The sequence below is a fragment of the Pectinophora gossypiella genome, chromosome 20, assembly GCF_024362695.1.
Source record: "Pectinophora gossypiella chromosome 20, ilPecGoss1.1, whole genome shotgun sequence".
Lineage (NCBI taxonomy): Eukaryota > Metazoa > Arthropoda > Insecta > Lepidoptera > Gelechiidae > Pectinophora > Pectinophora gossypiella.
The window spans coordinates 3,097,028-3,117,376 of NC_065423.1; the positions used below are offsets into that span (position 1 = coordinate 3,097,028).

Below are 20,349 nucleotides of genomic sequence, written 5' to 3' on the forward strand. Positions count from 1 at the left end.
CCTGACACTAGGATTGATGAGGTTGGTAATCCACCTCATAACCCACAAGTTCATCACCACACCATTACACCACATATACACCTACATTATATTAAAAGCTCACAACTATGAGTATATTCCCAATAAGGGTAGTCAGAGATACATCCATCTCAAGATTAACTAAGTACTCACATCTTACCGTGCCTTCTATTAGACCAACATGAAAGGTGGTGAGCCGTATCGCAGTCTATAACGGTCGAGCCAATTGTGTCTGTGACAACTGCACTTAAGATTTTTTTTTAAATTATTGAATACAACGAAAAATTAACAAAAAAGAATAAAATAACACCGCTAAACCCCTCACGGGTTTGTCTCGGCGCTATAATCCGATTACAACTTAGTGCAATAACATATATATATATATATATATAGGACATTACAAGCTGATCACCTGACCGCCCGAAAGTAAGATATCTATGCTTTGGAAGGCATGTTTAGTCGATATACTACTTACTGATGTAAATGCGTCGTCATTACATGAGCCATGGGCCTTTGGTGGCTCAATAATAACTCTGACACCAGGGTTGCTGGTGTAATCCACCTCATAACCTACTCGATAGAAGATCTAAATTAAAGATATCATACACACAGTACGCGTCACTAAACCGATAAACCTAGCATTACCCTGAGCTGTGTATCGGAATGACGCCATTTATTTCCACGAGCGGCAAATTGAAAAATACTCCCTGAACGGATTTCGTTCCGATCTCACCAATAAATATATCTACGACTCAATACCCAGGAACCCAAAAAGGTCCACTTAAGGAGGATTAAAGTTAATGTCCCGAGGTGTTTAAAATAGCGCGTGCTAATTGGAAATCTGTCTTTAAGCCAGCTTAGCTTAGACGTAATTAAATTTTCAGTTGTCTATTGAAATCTTTAGAGAAAAGAAATCTGGGAACGATTACGGAGACGCCTCGCGTAGGGTGGTGTGTGCAAATAAATAAGATGTAGTCTTCTTCTATCGTTAACGGCCTCTGTGGTTCAGTGGTTGAGCATTGAGCTTACGATCCGGAGGTGGTGAGATTAGTTTATTAATAGCACCCTAAAAGAAAGCCCGGTGAGGTGTGGGTACTTAGTTCATCTTGCGATGAATGTACCTCTTCTTCTTATCGTGTGGGTTATGAGGTGGATTATTATTAGATGTACCTCTGCCTAACCCAATTGCGATTAGTTGTGAGCTTATATTAGGATGTTTTAAAGAAAGATAAAATCAAGCGTACTCTAACGGCGAGCATGCATGACGTATTTGATAAGAGTGAAACATGCGAAAGTAGTGTGTCAGGATAAAAGTAAGTGGAATTCCGTGGTCTCTGCCTACCCCCACGGGAAATAAGCGTGATCTTATGTTTTAAATAATTATTAGCGAATAATAAAGTACTAATTTGAAAGCGCCCTAGAGTTTCACCCTGATTCTCGTACTTTTATATGTAAATTCTTGTCTCGAAACTTAGCTTAAATAACTATGAACGATAGACGTAATGAAATCGGCAAAACTTAGGAGTTAGTTCTTAAACTGTGGCCCACCGTAAATAACTTTTAGAATGCCAGTGGTTCACTTTAATGTCACGTTGACATTTAAAACTTTATACTTAGTGATTATATCTCAACGTTTCGAGTATCATCATCATCAGTCCATTAACGTCCCCACTGCTGGGGCACGGGCCTTCCCTATGGATGGATAGGGAGATCGGGCCTTAAACCATCACGCGGGCCCTTTGCGGATTGATGGTTATTAACGACTGCTAATGAAGCCAGGACCAACGGCTTAACGTGCCTTCCGAAGCACGGAGGAGCTCGAGATGAAAACTTGTTTTTTGGTGGTCACCCATCCTATGACCGGCCTTTGCGAAAGTTGCTTAACTTCAACAATCGCAGATCGAGCGCGTTTACCGCTGCGCCACCGAGCTCATCTGCGCCATCGAGCTCCTTCCACCGCCACCGAGCGTTTCGAGTATCTATTTTCATTTATTATTTAAATGCGAAGAAACCTCTCATCAATAATCAAAACAGGTCTACCCCTTAGTCGTAAGCGGATTACGGCCATTTTAGACTAAAGTCGTCTCCAACGGCCTCCGTGGTCCAGTGGTTGAGCGTTAGGTTCACGATCCGGAGGTCCCGGGTTCAAACCCGGGTAGGGACATATCACGAAAATCACTTTGTGATCCCTAGTTTGGTTAGGACTTTAAAGGCTGATCACCTGATTGTCCGAAAGTAAGATGATCCGTGCGTCGGAAGTCACGTTAAGCCGTTGGTCCCGGTTACTTACTGATGTAGTTGTTATATGAGTCATGTCAGGGGCTTTTGGCGGTTCAATAGTAACTCTGACACCAGGGTTGATGAGGTTGGTAATTCACCTCACAACCCACACGATAGAAGAAGAAGAAGGGTTGATGAGGTAGAAGAGTCGTCTCCAAAGTGTAGAACACAGACGGACAGACGAACACAGAGCTTGTCTGTCGGTTTTTATAGGATACACTTCAGACCGCGTAAAAGATGATGGGACGACCTCAATGCTTATCGGAAGGATTGGCCGGAGATCGCGCAGTCAAGAGGAGTAGAAAAATCAATGGGAGGCCTTTGCTCAGCAGTGGAATCGAATAGGCTAAATAAGATAAGATAAGACACTTCAGTGAATGTCCGCGGGAACTTCACGAGTTAATTCCACCCACTCCATTCCATCTACGGACTAGCCGTCGGCAGGCATTTCATCCTTATGTTTTTGATATACCACCAATCCGCACTGAACGTTTCGCCTCTTCCGTTTTGATGCAAACATCAAGACTGCAACTGTCTACCGTCATCTGATTTTCAAACTCGTTATAATCTGGGAGTCTTCAAAGCTAGAGTAAATTGGCATTTGTTAAGCGTGATCCACCCTAGACCACATCGTTACCATCAGGTGAGATTGTGGTCAAACGCAAGCCTATATTATTAAAAAAAGGTAATACCTAGAGGGGGTGAGATCAAATCCGGATAGGAATAGGTGCGGGGAGGAGATTAACCGTAGTAATATAAATACTGTTATTGTTGATTCGACAATAAAAATGAATCTTGAGTGAGTATTGCAATTCTAACTGAACGTTTTGGTTCGAAGTTCCACTCAGAGCAAAATTTCTTTGTATTCCACTAACGTCTAAGTTTTAAGACAAGTTTTATCGCAACTGGGAGCCGCTTTAAAAACTTAATTGTCTCAAGAGAACCCTTTAAATCTTTTAATATACTTTGCACTACCGCTTTTTGTTACTTAGATGAGTAAGTAGCTTTTATTCTTTGTTTTTTTTTTACTTCTTTATTTTGTTTTGATGCAATAAAAAAGCATATCAGATTATTATTTTTTGATGGACGGCGGTAAACGCGCTCGGTTTGTGATTGTTGAAGTTAAGTAACATTCGCAAAGGCCGGTCATAGGATGGGTGACTACAAAAAAAAGTTTTCATCTCGAGCTCCTCTGTGCTTTGGAAGGCACGTTAACCCGTTGGTCCCGGCTGCATTAGCAGTCGTTAATAAATAAATAATAAATAAATAATAAAATCATTTTATTTCAGGCATGTAACCCATATTTACATTAGAAATTAAATTAAAATTACAATTCAAAAATTAAAATTCCAAAATCAACAAAATACAATGGTAAAATTAAATTAAGTTAAAACTAAATCAAATTATAAAAATACTCAAATAAATACAATACAATACAATAATTTTATTTCAGACCATGTGTCCTAAAAAAAAAATTACAATAAAATAACTCACCTCCGTATGTGTAGCTGCACCCAATGACGCAGCATCGGTGAGTCATACCGGCCTGCAAACACATTCAGAAGGCTGTTGGTGCTAGCGCGAAGCCGAAAAAGAAGGGAGACGCATCGTTTTCTCATAATTGCGTAGAAGTCATCCGTTTGCGCCTCCGCGAACATCCCGGACGCGCTGCAACGCCACGGTAGCCCCAACAGGATCCTGAATGCGTTATTATATTGCACACGCAACTCGCTGTATCTCCGCTGCGTGTAGCTGGCCCATAAGGCGCACGAGTAGAAGGATTGGCAGTAAGCTTAAAAAAGCGTAATTTTCACTGCCTTCCCACATCGCACGAACCTACGGGCCAGCATATTACAGCGGACAGCCAGCGACCTGCGTTCACGCTCTATGTCACTGTTGTCGGAGAGGTCGTCAGTAACCCAATGGCCCAAGTATTTAAATTTAGATACCCTGGAAACGGGGGCGCCACAAAGGAAGACATCAGGGAAATCATCTCTTGTTTTGGCCTGAGGCTTGAAAACCATCATTTCACTCTTCCTAACATTATACTTGAGCCCCTGGGCCGCCGCGTAAGTTTCCTGAGGGCCTCAATCGATGGGCTCAACAGCACCATGTCGTCGGCGTAGCTGATGTTATTCAAGCACGTTCCGTCAATGTGACATCCAACATGTGTGCTGCTGAGCTCACCGACCAACCCGTCCATGTAAAGGTTGAACAGCCGGGGCGAGGTCAACCCACCCTGTCGCACCCCGCAATTCAACCTGTACACATCCGACTGCGCCCCTGCCCACCTAACACTATTCTTTTGATTGCCGTACCAAAACCGCAGAAGTGACGTCAGTTCATGAGGCACTGTAGTGTCTTCCCATAGCTTACGCCATAACACATCATAAGAGACTAGATCGAATGCCTTCGACAAGTCCAAAAAGCAGGCAAATACCGGGGTTTTCCTCTCAGTGTAGTACTGTACAGTTTGCTTGAGGCACAATATGGCGGTCTCAGTCGATAAGCCAGGTCGGAAACCAAACTGGGCATCATGCAAAGTAATGTTCTTAGCCAGCTGTTTATCAAGCAAACTGTCCAGAACCTTAGCCACCACGGTAGCAAGCGATATAGGCCTGTAGTTGGACACGTCGGAGGCATCCCCCGTCCTGTCTTTAATGATCGGAACCACTAGTGTGTACATAAGGTCCTGTGGCAGGTAATGGTGACTCAGACACAAATTAAAAAGTAAAGAGAGCACTCTCGGTAAATGCGGCCCAGCATGCCTCAGGTGCTCGATACTAAGGTCGTCGTACCCTGGAGACTTTCCTCGTTAATAACCATCAATCCGCACTGGGCCCGCGTGATGGTTTAAGGCCGGATCTCCCTATCCATCCATAGGGAAGGCCCGTGCCCCAGCAGTGGGGACGTTAATGGGCTGGTGATGATGATGATAGGGGAGTCAGAAGTATATCCATCGCAATATGACCTAAGTGTCCACACTTCACCGAGCCGGCTGTTAGACCAACGTGATAGGTTGTGAGTCGTATCGCCGTCTATAAAAGTCGAGCCAATTGTGTTAGTGAAAACTGCAGCAAATACAAGTATAAGTAAAATACCTATAAGTAAAATACATTAATAGTGCCAATAGTATAGTATAAGTGTAGTAGTAGCGTGTGTGTAGTAGTGTAGTGTAGTGTAGTATAGTCATAGTAGTGTAGTGTGTATTGACCTCTTCCTTTTTGATGCGAAGAGTAAAGGACTGGAACTGTCTACCGTCATATGTTTTTCAAACTCGTTATAATCTGGGAGTCTTCAAGGCTAGAGTGAATAGGCATTTGCTAGGTAAGCGTCATCCACTCTAGACCACATCGTCACTTAACCATAACCCTGACACCAGGGTTGATGAGGTTGGTAATCCACCTCTTAACCCACACGAGAGAAGAAGATAGTAGTGCATGAAATTCCAAAAAAAATCTACTACAAATAGAATATTAACACCATATCCTGTAAAACTTATCCAACAAATCCGCTACATAGCTGAAATACTCCATATTTTCTGTGCACAAAATATCGCGCATTACAGGAAACGTATGAGAAATATATTCGAGTATTACAAAATCCGCGTCGAGGCGCTATTAAATCGTTGGAAGGTAGCCAAGATAGTGATTTTAAAATATCGATAGTTTCGCTATCGATAGTTTTCATCCAAAATATTCTACACCGTCGATAGGCCTGCTTATACTTTTTTCGTTTATAAATTATGGGTAGTACTATATAGTGTCTGAATTAACATTAATTATTGTTGCACGTCAACAATAATGGTAGAAACCTATTGAAACATTGTGAGCTATCGATAGATTTATTTTTCAGTAAATTGGAGATGACCTTAGAAAAGGTTTAGTATAATTAAAGCACATAATAACGGGTTCTTACCGCGGGAGTCTCATATCCCCATTTAAACGCGGAACCCGTTATTATGTGCTTTAATTATGATAATAACCGCGTAAACTTAAAACAAGGTTTAGTATGATCTACTCTGAACTGGCGTGGGAGTATGAAACGATTGATGAATGTGAAGCAAAAAAAGTGTGTTGGGATCGAAGCTGATGGAATTCCGTCAGCTAGAAGTTTCCGCTTACCCCGCTGGGAAATAGGCGTGAGTTTATGTATGTATGTATGTGTATTTTTTAGTAACTAATTAGATTTTTCAATTTCGAGAGTTTTGCTTTCTATTCTACTAAACGACGTTAGTAATAGTATAGTCATGAGCAATATCATGTACCCACTTAAGAACCCTGTCGCACTATCATATTTGACATTAAATGAGACTTACGGTTTAATTTGACAAAAAAGTTAATGTGACATGGTGTGGCGGACCTAACTAGTTGGCCAGCTAGTTTCGCCCACATGCAACAGATGGCGCCACATTCAATAATGCAGTCTTCAAGCAGTCGTGAAACGCGATATCGAAGTTTACACAGCAAAACGCATATATACAACTTCCAACATAACACCGTTGGATCGTCGATCCCTAGTCACTTTACCAACATGTGGCTAGCGGGATAATATGCTTAGTTCGGTACCCCGAAAACATCCTTTGGCGGCAGCACCCCCTCGCCGCCAAAATGGTTTCAAAGAGTGCATATTAGTAGTCGTGACCGTACTTTTAACGTCGTTATCGATACTTTCAATAATTTAATATTGGCAACTCTAGCTGAAGGCGAAAGTTACATACGTACTTGTACTCGTAGGTAGACGATGTCGTGAGTTAGGTAATACATTGTCAGGTATCTGCACAGATAACGCAATATTACAAAACGAGGGGCAGGCGGTGATGCATAATATATACACCCACTCCACTCCGGCTATATTTAAGACCCATGTACACGCTTGAAAACCCGGAGGAAAGACCTTCCATACATATTTAATCCACGTTTAACTATAGTTAAGCATTGTCCTCAGTATCAAGCAGTAAAGCTATACAATAAACTTCCTATATATCTAAAAAGCATAACTGATCTTAGAAAATTTAAAGTAGAACTTCAGTCATATCTTTTGAAGAAGTGTTACTACACAGTTGATGAATTTTATAATGACAATGAAAATTGATTATGAAATTAACATGACACTATTGTATTAATTTATTTATTTATTTTATATATATATATTTCTTTTTTATTGAACTTGACATCTTTAAATCTAAATACCTTTGAAATTTTGACATTATTGCTTAATTCAATTCAATTCATTGACATTGTTACTTTGTTTTTGCTATTTAAATTATTATTAATTGCTATAAATTTTATGTTATTAATTATTTTTGTATAAGTAAAATTGTTATGCTCTTGTCATGAAATGTTTAAATATGTTAAATGGATTATTATTATTATATATAATGTCGAACACAATGTAAAAATTGTTAACGATTACATAAATAAATAGGGGCAAGCCTATTGCCATTAAACGGGCATAAATTCCGGAAGCCACGGGAAAAATAACATAAAAGAAATACCATACATACATACATAGTTACATAGTAGTATACATAGTTGAATTGGGATTGCCTGTAATGACTATGTAAATTGTGAATAAAAAAATAAATAAATACTTAATACCAGAGAAGACAATATTAGAGTTCAAATAATAGTGTACGCCGCGAAAAAAATCCACGAATTTTAATGGGAATAACAGCCTCCGTAGTACAGTGGATAAGCATTAGGCTCGCGATCCGGGTTCCGATTCCGGTGGGGACATTTCACTAAAATTACTTTGTAATCCCTAGTTTGATAAGGATATTACAGGCTGGTCACCTGATTGTCCGAAAGTTAGATGATCCGTGCTTCCAAAAGCACGTTAAGCCGTTACTGATGTATGTAAGTAGTAGTCACATGAGCCATGTCAGGGGCTGTTGGCGGCTCAATATTAATCCTGGCACCAGAGTTGATACGAGGGTTGGTTCACAAAAGAAGAAGAATACTACAATTCTCATCAAAAAATCAAAAATCTTAGGGCCTTATCAGACTAGGACACCATCATCACTAACCGTTGTCATCATCATCACTAACAATATTGATTTTTTAGACAAAACAATAGAATAATGTAAATGGTAGAGACAGGGGGACAACGTTCATCATCATCTTCCTAGCATTATCCCGTTTTTCACAGGATCCGCTTGACCTGAACATTGGACAGGTCCGGTTTTTTACAGAGGCGACTGCCTGTCTGACCTTCCAAACCACGAAGGGAAAACCAGCCCAATACAGATCAGGTCACATACCTCTGAAAATGCATATCTCGGGAATGTGGGTTTTCTCACGATGTTTTCCTTCACCACTGAGCACGTGATAATCATTTATGATCCAAATATGACTTCGAAAACAAATTCGACAATCATCGGTTTAGGTCCGTGCTGGATTTGAATCTGCGACCTCAAAGTGACAGGCAAGCATTCTACTAACTGGGCTACCACAGCTCCAGAGGACAACGTTATGGAATGAATATTTATGCAATATCGCGCTAAAGAACTGAAAACTGCATATTAAAACACAGAACCCGAATGCGAAATCCATGCAAAATCTCCCAAGTTGGACGTGTAGAAATGGGTAAAGTTTTCCGATTTATTTACAAGTCTTAGTATTCTTCTAGAACCGGAGTACGCCTGATCTACAATAAGTCACGTCAAAAAAAAAAGGTAATTAACATGTTTATATTTCGTCACGTCACTCGTACTAAAAAAATCCGCTAACATTGTAACCCTTGCCTGGATTTCTAACGTCGTTTAGGTATTAATTTTAAGTATTTAAGTGCAATTCTCACTTTGTCAATTTACGTTACAATAACTGCAGTTCTCACAAGAGCCGTGGTAGCCCAGTTGGTAAAACTCTTGCCTCTCATTTTGAGGTCGCAGGTTCGCATCCAGCAGAGGCCTAAACTAATGATTGTCTTTGTTTTCGAATTCATGTTTGTATCATAAATGATTATCACGTGCTCGGCTGTGAAGGAAAACATCGTGAGGAAACCCACATTCCCGAGAAACGCTAGTTTTCCTTAACGGGTTGGAAGGTCAGACAGGCAGTCGATTCTGTAAAAATCCGGACCTGTCAAATCTTCAGGTTAGGTAAGCGGACCCTGTGAAAAACGGTACAATGCTAGGGAGATGATGATAATGTTTATTTTGTCCTCACTAACACAGTTGGATCGACTCTTCTAGACGGCGCGGGCGATACGGCCACCACCTATCACGTTGGTCTAACAGAAAGCTCGGTGAGATGTGGGTACTTAGTTCATCTTGCGATGGAAGTTCCTCTGACTACCCCAATCGGGATATAGTCTTCAGATTATATTTTGTTCTTTTAAGATGAACTAAGTACAGTCATGAGCAATATAATGTACCCACTTTAGGACTCTGTCGCACTAACATATTTGACATTTAGTGAGACTTACAGTTCAATTTGTCTAAAAAGTTAATGTGACATGGTACCAAAGTGTATACATATTAATGCTCGTGACCGTACTTTTTTTTTGACGTGACTTATTGTAGATTTGCCGCAGATGGCATTAACTACTTGGCCGGACAAATGGGGAGCGCTGAAGGCTCTCACCCGGTACAACGTTTAAGAGAACAGGCCTGAGGGTGCCCAGTTGGGCGCGAACCTCGGCTCAGGGCGTCATCTGAGAGGAAAAATATTTGAAAGAATTAATCGCCCCTAGTGAGTCGATAGCGATAAGCGCTGAATGAGGGAAATCGTCGACCACGCCGGCGGGGTCGGTATCGGGGCCCTGAGACCGTGACCGTACCCACACCTCACCGAGCTTTCTGTTAGACCAACGACGCCGTATCGCCGTCTGTAATCGTCGAGCCAACAGTGAAACTGCACTTAAGACAAATTATTCTTCTATCGTGTGGGTTGTGAGGTGGATTACCAACCCCATCGACCCTGCTGTCAGGGTTATTACTGAGCCGCCATAGGCCCCTGACATGACTCATGTAACGACTACATACTTACATCAGTCATCATCATCATGACGTCCAAGCCGTGTCCGTCGACGGCGACTCCTAAATGTCTATCCCAGGTCGTTGTTGTGATAGGCTCTCACATCAGTCGGCTTACATCAGTAAGTAAGTAGTAACCGTGACCAACGGCTTAACGTGCCTTTCGAAGCACGGGTCATTTTACTTTTGTGACAATCAAGTGACAGATCAGCGAGTTAATGTCCTAACCAAACTACACGAAGTGATTTTTGTGATTTGTCCCCACCGGGAATCAAACCCAGGACCTCTGGATCGTAGGCACATCGGTCAAGCACTGGACCACAGAGACCGTCAAGTTAAGACAAATTAATAACTCATTGGTGCAAGTCCAGCAATGAGAAAAGGATTAATGGATTGATATAAATGTATTCCTCTAACAACCAGTTATGTATAGTATACGAGTATTCTATTTGCACGAAATGTGAGATTGCTAACGGGAACACGTTAGAAATCGGGTTACAGTGTTGGCGGATTTTTTTTTATGTACCCAGAGGGGTTAAAAAGGCCAATTATAAACAATGGGCTGTGCCCTGAAACCTGCACGCGGGAGGACATGATGGGCGCTTCCGTCTATTGCCGTATCAGCATATTGTGCTGATAAATTATAAATTACGTTATTCGACTTGTCATCGGCACGAAAGAAATAGAAATACTCTTTATTTGCTTTTACGGGCACATTAATAGATGGATGCTCATAAAAGTCTCTCCTTATCAGCTATCAACAATAGCATGCAAATATTGTTACAGAAACATTTCCAATAATAAAGAAGAAGAAGAAGCAATTCATTTAAAAAAGCAATATTCCTATTTGACATATTTGTTAACATTGCGCACTTACTTTTGTATGCGCTTTATCAGATGAATAGAACATAATAGAATATTCGTTTATTGTATAAAATGTAGTACATAAGTTGTAGTAAGTAAATGTAATAAATAATTATAGTTTCACACATTTCTCTTACAATAGCATGCTAAAATGATTCGTTATACTCGTATGATACGACTCCCCTATCCAATGTATAAAGAACATAACATAACATAAATAGCCTATATACGTCCCACTGCTGGGCACAGGCCTCCCCTCAATCAACCGGAGGGGGTATGGAGCATACTGCACCACGCTGCTCCACTGCGAATTAACTTATTTTTCAGATAATCAGGTGGTTCAAGCCTGTAAAGTCCTTACCAAAAAAAAAATAAAGAACATTATAACTATACATTTAATGTCAGACGGTTATCATAGAAAATAATACAATGATTGGCAATACATTGGCCCCGATTCCTGCAGACACATAGTAATTTTATTTTAATTTATACCTGTCATTTTCTTATCCACCGAAAAAGAAAGGGACGGGTAAGCGACAGGTATAAAATTTGTGGAACACACGTCAAACGAGTTGCATATGAGTGAGATGCTTATATTATTCGCGCGGGTTATTCGTTCATTTTAAAATTAACAGTTGTCAATCATTCGTCCCTTTCCTTTTACACACTTGTTATTCCTTTTTTTTTTTGCATAGTTTGAACGGTGTTTTGTGTTTCTGAAGAGAAGAGAAATATTTATGCCTTAAAAAAAATCTCTTAACCCTCGAAAATATGTACACAGTTCATATTTTCAGTTGTATAATATCAATACATATTTACACAATATTTTCCCGCTACCAGACAAACCCCACAAGTGACTGGTACAAGGAGACTTGTTACCGCACTCATGCATTGTGCAAACGCCCTTTGTCGTACGAGTACCAGCGTGCCAATAATAGAGCTGCCCTGCTACGAATTCTAGAAAGCCGGTTTTCACCGGTATTTCCGAAATAACAGAATATTATTCGATCAAGCAACAGCCTCCGTGGTCTAGTGGTTAGAGCGTATGCTCACGATCTGGCGGTCCGGGTTCGGAGGGCACGTTAAGCCGTTGGTCCCGGCTATTAGCCGTAAAATCACCTCCACCAACCCGCAGTGGAGCAGCGGGATGGAGTATGCTCCATACCCCCTCCGGTTGATTGAGGGGAGGCCTGTGCCCAGCAGTAGGACGTATATAGGCAGTTTATGTTATGTTATTCGGTCAAGTGTGAATCTAGGTGTGTAAGGTTGAACTGGCCTAGTTGTTCAATATTTGTTTCTGTCACATTCGAAATAGGAAGGATTTTTTATTGGTGGAAAACACCAATCACAAGACATGATTGCTACGTGCCTAGAAATTGCGCAGCACGAAAATCCCCCTGATTTGAACAAACTGGTGTCAAAGTTATTCAAAGCCAAAGCCCCTGTTAGAAATTGAACAACATGAATATACCCTTAAATTTAACAAGCCTGGTGTCAGTTATTCCATTTTTAGTATAATTTTAGTATAAGAAATACTACTACGTATAAAACGCCAACTCTCTCTCAGCTTCCCACCAGCGTCTGAGCAAGGTTTACCTCACCTCCTCTCGAACATAGTTTAAACTTGAATCGTATGATATCAGACGTCACACACACACACAGATGCGCGTGTCGTGTCTACACAAAACGAGGTTGTTTGTATGAAGTGTCCGAGGTGTGGTATAAGTTCGATATTTGTTCAGTTAATTTAAAAATTTGAATTGAATTTAGGCTGATATAGATAGAGACATAATTTAAAAAATCTAATGATGTCAACAGAAGAGTTCAGCGCGTTATTTGTGGTACCTTAATTTATCAAATTAAAATTCAATATAAAACCGAAAAATCTGACGCGAACGAAAAATTTTGGTCTGCTGTCCTAAGGCTGAATTAAAATTATTAATTTCACTTCAACTTACTTTTTACCTGTTTACCTACCGGTGCCAACTCTAGCTGTAGAGTAACCGATAAAATTGTAAAATGTGGCCTCGTTGATACTATGAGAAGGAAACTTAGTGTTTAATTCCCGGGAATGGCGAATAGGGATATTCCATTCAGTTGCGTACGTGAATACGGTACCCAAGGGATCTTATAGACTTTTGTGAAGTGGGAATAAAATGTGTTCATTGGATGAAGCGTTGAAATAATTTTTAATAGAGTTTTATATCGAATTGAAAGAGTTTTATTTTACCATTGTTTTCTTATGATTGGGCTCAAGCCAGTTTTAAAAATTAGCGACACATACTTAACTTTTCCTAAACAAGAAAAAAATAGATTAAGTTTTTTTTTTCGGGGTACAATGTAGGATCCTTGCCCAAAGATACGGGTTGCGAAGATGGGAGCCGTCGGTACGGCAATGCAAGATGGAAAGGACACAGGAACTGTAACCTGGAACCTGACAGAGAGCAGCAGTAACTGTCAATACTATTTAGAGGCGGAGGACTGGAGTCCCTAGTACGGCTTTGAAATAGACTACTCTGGGCGCCATCCCACTCGCGTCAGACAGGCGGAAGACAAAACGGAAACCACTGTTCTATTTTTACCTAAAAAGTAGCATGGAGACCGCTACACCGTCAAGTTGTTATATTTAGACTCCAGAAGTAAGCAGAAAAAATATATACTAGGATTACACAAGGATAAAACGCAAGAACTTCAATATCGAACCAATTCTGTCCGAAGCCAATAAGAACAGAGCTGAACTTGCTCGTTTCATAACTTAAATACTTTAAGATGTTACGACAAAATTCATATCGGACTTCTCAAGTTGGAAAAATCATGTTCGAAATATTTGAAAGAAATGTGGCGAATATTTGAAGTTATATGGCAAACTACGAGTTGTTGGTTGCATTTTGAAAATAATGCAACTCTATACTCTCTATAATGTCTACAATCTCTATACTCTCTAAAATGTCTATACTCTCTATAATCTACAGTCGCAACGATTTTTGTATTATAAGTATGTAGTTTTTTTAATCAGTTAACTAATCGATGCAAAGGATCTCATTTGGCCGTCCAGCGAGGCAATGTGGCCAGGATAACGGACACTATTGGACATGGCTCTTTGAATAGGTAGTTCTTGTTCTGTTAATTTGTTTTAAAAGTAGTACTAGATGTAAGATTTATTTTTTTTAAGTTTTTTATTTCAATATTTTCAATAAATGTCACAATCGATTTTCGAATGATTGATAGTACCTGCAAGAAACTTTCACTACGATGTTAACATAGAACAAGTATTATTTATTCTACATTACTGACTTACCTGTGGTTGTTGTGAAGGCGTGAAGTTCAGGTTGCACGGAGGTGCTGCTGTGCTCCCATAATGCTGCTGGTACGACGACGTCAGAATCTTCTTATGCGCAGACGCGTGTGCGCGGTACGCACTCACGCTCAACTTCATGGTCTAACTTCACGTTGGTATACGTAGTACACTTATTGATGTGAAGTTAGCTGAAGAATTTGAAGACAAAGGATCGTTCTTTTTTTCAATTTGAATAATGATATTTTTAACAACGTACTTTATAAATTATTTTAAATTTTATTTTATTTATTAATACCTTTTTTTGGCACTTACGTTACAATAACATTTAATGTATGTATTACTTTTATTGTTCACGACCTTACCTTTTAATAATTATGAAACAATTTAAAAAGAAAATATGAAGAATGTAAGACTCTCTTTTAAAATATTTACTTTTAATTTTCTCTTGCAGTACGGAAAATTAAGGTTTGACCACACACGCGCGATTTAATGAAATGCACCTGTAGTTTTAAGGTATTCTACACACACACGGTCTGGCAACTGACACTTCGTTCCACCTGCAACAAAAATAAAATAAAATATTTTTTTCATCTGTCTGTTGCACCTGTGTTCGCTGCATCTAGAGAGATACAAACGGCTGGCACGAAATTCCTACTTAAAATATAGTTACCTATATTAGGAATGTCCCTGGAGATATCCTTACAAAAGATTTAGTACGATATATCTCTGAACCGGCGTGCGTTTAAAAAACGATTGATGAATGCGGAGGAAGCAAGAATAATGTGTCAGGATCGAAGCAAATGGAAGTCCATAGTCTGCTTACCCGGTGGGAAATAGGCGTGAGTTTATGTATGGTTGTATGTATCTACATTAGAGCTGTATTCAATAAAAAATACCTGGAAATATAGTTGACTTTTACAGATAGCACTTTATTGTTGGCAAGGCAAAATATGTGGTGAATTAATGGTAATAAATACGCCCATAATATTTATTTGAAGATTTCCCTTATTTAACACTTATCGCTATCGGCCCGCTTGGGTCGATTAATTCCTTCAAATATAAGCCTCTCAGATGACGCCCTGAGCCTAAGTTCGCGTCCAACTGAGCACCCTCAGGCCTGCTGCCTGAATTTTTTGGCCGGTCAAGTAGTTAATGCCATTTGCGGCAAATCTTACTAATATTATAAATGTAAAAGTTTGTGAGTATAGATGTTTGGATGTTTGTTACTCTTTCACGCAAAAACTACTGAATGCATTTTAATGAAACTTTACAATAATGTAGCTTACACATTAGAATAACACACAGGCTTTAAAAATATCCGGAAATTCTTACCGCGGAAACCGAAATCCACGCTACAAAGACGTGTCGTTCTCGGAGACATTGCACATACACAGGTTCTTGTTGACCACATCCGCCCATCTTGTTTTTGGTCGTCCTCTTGGTCTAAGCCCTGGTATGTTTAGATTGGCTGTAACGTTACCCACATAATCTGGAGGTCTTCTTTTTACGTGCCCAAACCAACGGAGCCTGCTCTCTTGTAGCTTTTCGGAGACCCTACCTACATATATTTATTTATACCAATAACCTCAAAATCGAACGTTGTCAATTTCTCGGCTATCAAGGGGATCAACTTCGTAAAGCATTAATAAAAATACAACCTTCAACTTCATCGCCTAGATGCCGAGAACGACCGAGAATTCCGAGATATTATAGCTACGGGGAATTGAAGAGAAAACAAATAATGAATATTGAAAAAATCAACGCGATTTAATTCTGCCCTCTTATTTGGATAGGGATGTGACCTATTCATATTCCGGATTGTTATCGTTATCGATAGTTTGTGTTAGTAAAGAAAATAGATTTCGTAAACCGTTGTAATTTTGGCCGGTAAAAACCAATATTAGAGTTTGACATTTGCAACTTTAAAAGAAAAATTGTGGTCTTTTTAATTAATTTGCTTCAATGTGGCATATTTAGACTCCCAGATGGGGGTATGGAGCATACTCCACCACGCTGCTCCACTGCTTGTTAGTTAACATGTTTTTACGGCAACAATATCCGGGACTAATGGCTTAACGTGTCCTCCAAAGCACGGAATAATCTTACTTTTTCGCACAATCAGGTGATTCAAGATTGCAAAGTAATTACTGAACAAAGGACAGTCTCACAAAGTGATTTCGACAATGTCCCCATCGGGAATCGAACCCGGACCTCCAGATCGTGAGCCTAACGCTCTAACCACTAGACCACGGAGGCTGTTTATTATTTCTTTTGGGGTTCCCTCATGCGCGGTAAGTTTTGGTTCTCGTGGTTTGTGCGTGATTACATTCTCTTTGCACAAGCCAAAGAAAATCTCTAGCCGCTCCGATAGTCCTTAGAATAAGTTTATCCTGTAAATGTTTTGTGAATTTGTGTGCAATAAAGTGTTTTTATTAATATTATTATCCAATCAAAAACATAAATGTGAAATGACAGCCAAGTTCAATACAATGATAAATGCTTTGGTTGTTGACTTCAACGACAAAAGAAGTGAGATCTAAATGGGTGCCAAGTTCAATGGTCAGTCCTGAATTTATTTATAAGTAACAGTATAACATAAAATATCTTCTTATAACATAAGATAATGTATTGTAGCCTAAGGTCTGTCTTGGCTAGTTTTGATATATGAATTATAGCCTTCGCAAGTTCTAAAACTACAAGTATTTGTCGGTTCTTATTTTATAATTCCGAAAATTCGGATTGTTGGTAGAAACTAACGATAGAACATAATAATTCTTTGGTAGGTTTATAAAAACTAGCCAAGACAGAGCTTAGGCTACAATACATTATCTTATGTTATAAGAAGATATTTTATGTTATACTGTTACTTATAAATAAATTCAGGACTGACCATTGAACTTGGCACCCATTTAGATCTCACTTCTTTTGTCGTTGAAGTCAACAACCAAAGCATTTATCATTGTATTGAACTTGGCTGTCATTTCACATTTATGTTTTTGATTGGATATCATTACTTTTTTAGGTATTATTTTATCATTATTTATGAGTAGATAATGATTTTACACTATTGATTTGATGTGCGCTAAATATAAAAATAATAATTAATCCCAGTTAATAATATGTAAACCGAGTATAAGTACCTACTCTTAATTGTAAATAAGTAAGTAGGTATACCTAGATACTTACCTACTAAACCGGATATGCCTAAGCTAGGCAACAGTCGGCCGACGATATTCAGTTTTTAAGCTACCGTTGAAGAGAGCTGTCGCATAATGAAAGTTACTCGTAGTAAAATATTGTCCAGAAATATTATAATTGCTCTCATACAACCGAGGAGAAAAATCAAGAAGAGAGTCCGAGAGTATTGGGTGCATCCCATCTACAGTGATAGATTATTAAATGGAAAATTTTACACGATGCATTCAAAATTACTAGACAGTGCCATAATAAAAAGAATGCACGACCTTTCGGCTCCAAAACTCGGAGCGAAGTGAACCATCGGCCGACTAAACAATCGGTCGGTGTGCGCGCTTGCAAGAAGCTCCATACTGATATAGCAGTCGGCCGATAGTTTGCTGATAGTTCAGTTTGAACGTAGTTGAGTATCCCATCAAACTTATTTATCGGCCGATACCAAATCGTTGTAGTATGCAGACTTGCATACATCTTCATACTGATTATAAGCCCGACCAAACTATCGGCCGATAGAAAGTCTGTGGTTTGCGGGGGCTCTTAAATTTACTAAGAAGAGCGGTACCTACCTATATATACATACATACCAATAGCTACAAAATTATAATAGGTGCATATTTGTTGCCTTTAACGTAAAAAGATGATGGTAGGTTAACTTCTACTATTTGAGTTACATTCTTCCATTATGACATAAGTTGGGTACTTACTGAAGAAATAGATTATAGATTTGATATGACTTTGTTCAATATACTAATTATTAGGGAGCGGGAAAATAAAATGCGTCCTTCGTCGTTACTCCATTTTGTATATCTATTTATTTGGCGTTGGTTAACAGCGCCATCTGTTGGTTCTTTTGGTTACTACTTTACAATTTCCTATCATAAAAAATATGGACGCAGCCAGCTAGCCACTAAATTGTTACAATAGGTTTGCGCTAGATGGCGCTTGTCTGTGTCTATTTTGTTTTGATAAAACAATTTAGAATAAACTATTAAGCATAAGTAGTAGCACGGAAAGTTCACTCACAATTGCATTTTTATTCCTCGCGTTTCGCGCGGCAACAAAATCACTATTTGTTGACAAATAATGCGCAACCATTCATCCATATAGGTAATTCAGGTAGATTATCCGATTGCCCTTTTTCGAATCCTTTATCCATTTTATTAATCGAATAATATTTACTATTATTAGGACGAAAACAACAAAATACTGCGCAAGCTACTACTATAACTGCTGGCGACTTAATACCTACTATGCGGGCCGCGGCCCGCGCGGCGCGTTGTGACGTCACAAGCGGTCACGTGACTGTTAGCGGGACTCGGTATTTTTCGAAACTTTGAGTGCCTATAAAATCAAAACTTCTAAGTATTTTTGACTACAACAAAAACCAGTGTATTTGTATACGTACAGTCTTTACTGAGACATCATTTCAAGCGATTTGGCATACTTAGTAACATTCTTCATTAGGTATTTTAGTTAAGCGTTCATAATAGAATCTAAATATTTAAAAATTGTCAGGTTTATATTTTTTCCTTTGTATTCATCTAACTACCTATCTGCATGCCAAATTTTAACTCTCTAGGTCATCTGGAACTGGGTTAGAATTTTGATCTATAGGTCAGTCAGTCAGTCAGTCAATGATAAAAATGAGGATTTTTGGACATAAATATCTAAATAACCGTTTGTGATAAGCTTATGAAATTTAGAACACATATGTATCTCGTTAGTCTCAATATATAAGCCAAATTTGATACGTTTATGTGAAATAGTTTTTGATTTATGAGGAGGTCAAAAGTGGCTCCAAACGGTTCGTGTAATATTACACACGGTGCGGCTCGCCAGTTCTGTTCCTTGAACTTGGCTTGACACGCGACCGCGTGTCTAGATTATTATAGTCTGATGCTATTAACTTTTCGAATGCCGGAACGCAGATCTCGACCAGACACAATGTAAAATTTATTGTGTCTGATATCTCAGCAGATAAAGAGGTTAAATAACATCAACACAAACTTTGTGACAAATTTTGTTCCCGTCTGTCATCATCATCATCAGCCCATTAACGTCCCCACTGCTGGGGCACGGGCCTTCCCTATGGATGGATAGGGAGATCGGGCCTCAAACTATCACGCGGGCCCAGTGCGGATTGATGGTTATTAACGACTGCTAATGCAGCCGGGACCAACGGCTTAACGTGCCTTCCGAAGCACGGAGGAGCTCGAGATGAAAACTTTTTTTTTGTGGTCACCCATCCTATGACCGGCCTTTGCGAAAGATGCTTAACTACAACAATCGCAGACTGAGCGCGTTTACCGCTGCGCCACCGAGCTCCTCCATATCCCGTCTGTTATATCGATACCGAAAACAAGTTGTTTGCAATCCCTATTCGAGTGGCGCCACGTTGTCGAGTAGGAGAGGAGTCACGCGTTTAGGAATGACGAATGAAAAGGAAAACGCCCGAAAACTCCCACAAAATAAAGGAGTATTAATAAAACCTACTATTATTATTTCAATTGAGAACTTTATTGTTATATAATAATTTAAATGAAGGTAAAAATAGGGGTTTTATAATTGGATATTTATTAAAATCGGTATTAAAAATTCGTCAATTTACAATGTAGGATCACCTGAGACACACTAGACACTTCATATAAAAACACTAATTGTAACCGTGTGCCATCTAACACGTAAGTGCGAGTGAGACAGTTAGCGCGATCTCCCT

At 39.4% G+C, this 20,349-nt stretch overlaps 1 protein-coding gene across 5 annotated transcripts in view; it reads right to left on the reverse strand.

The window, feature by feature from the left end:
• The window catches only part of LOC126375855 (uncharacterized), a 226,284-nt gene extending 211,635 nt beyond the window's left edge, over positions 1-14,649 (reverse strand). For all 5 annotated transcript variants that reach the window (XM_050022905.1, XM_050022904.1, XM_050022906.1 and 2 more), the window contains exon 1: positions 14,439-14,649. In XM_050022905.1, the coding sequence (XP_049878862.1) occupies positions 14,439-14,576 (138 nt within the window). In that variant the 5' untranslated portion in view covers positions 14,577-14,649. The remainder of the gene's footprint in view (positions 1-14,438) is intronic.
• Positions 14,650-20,349: the final 5,700 nt, after the last annotated feature.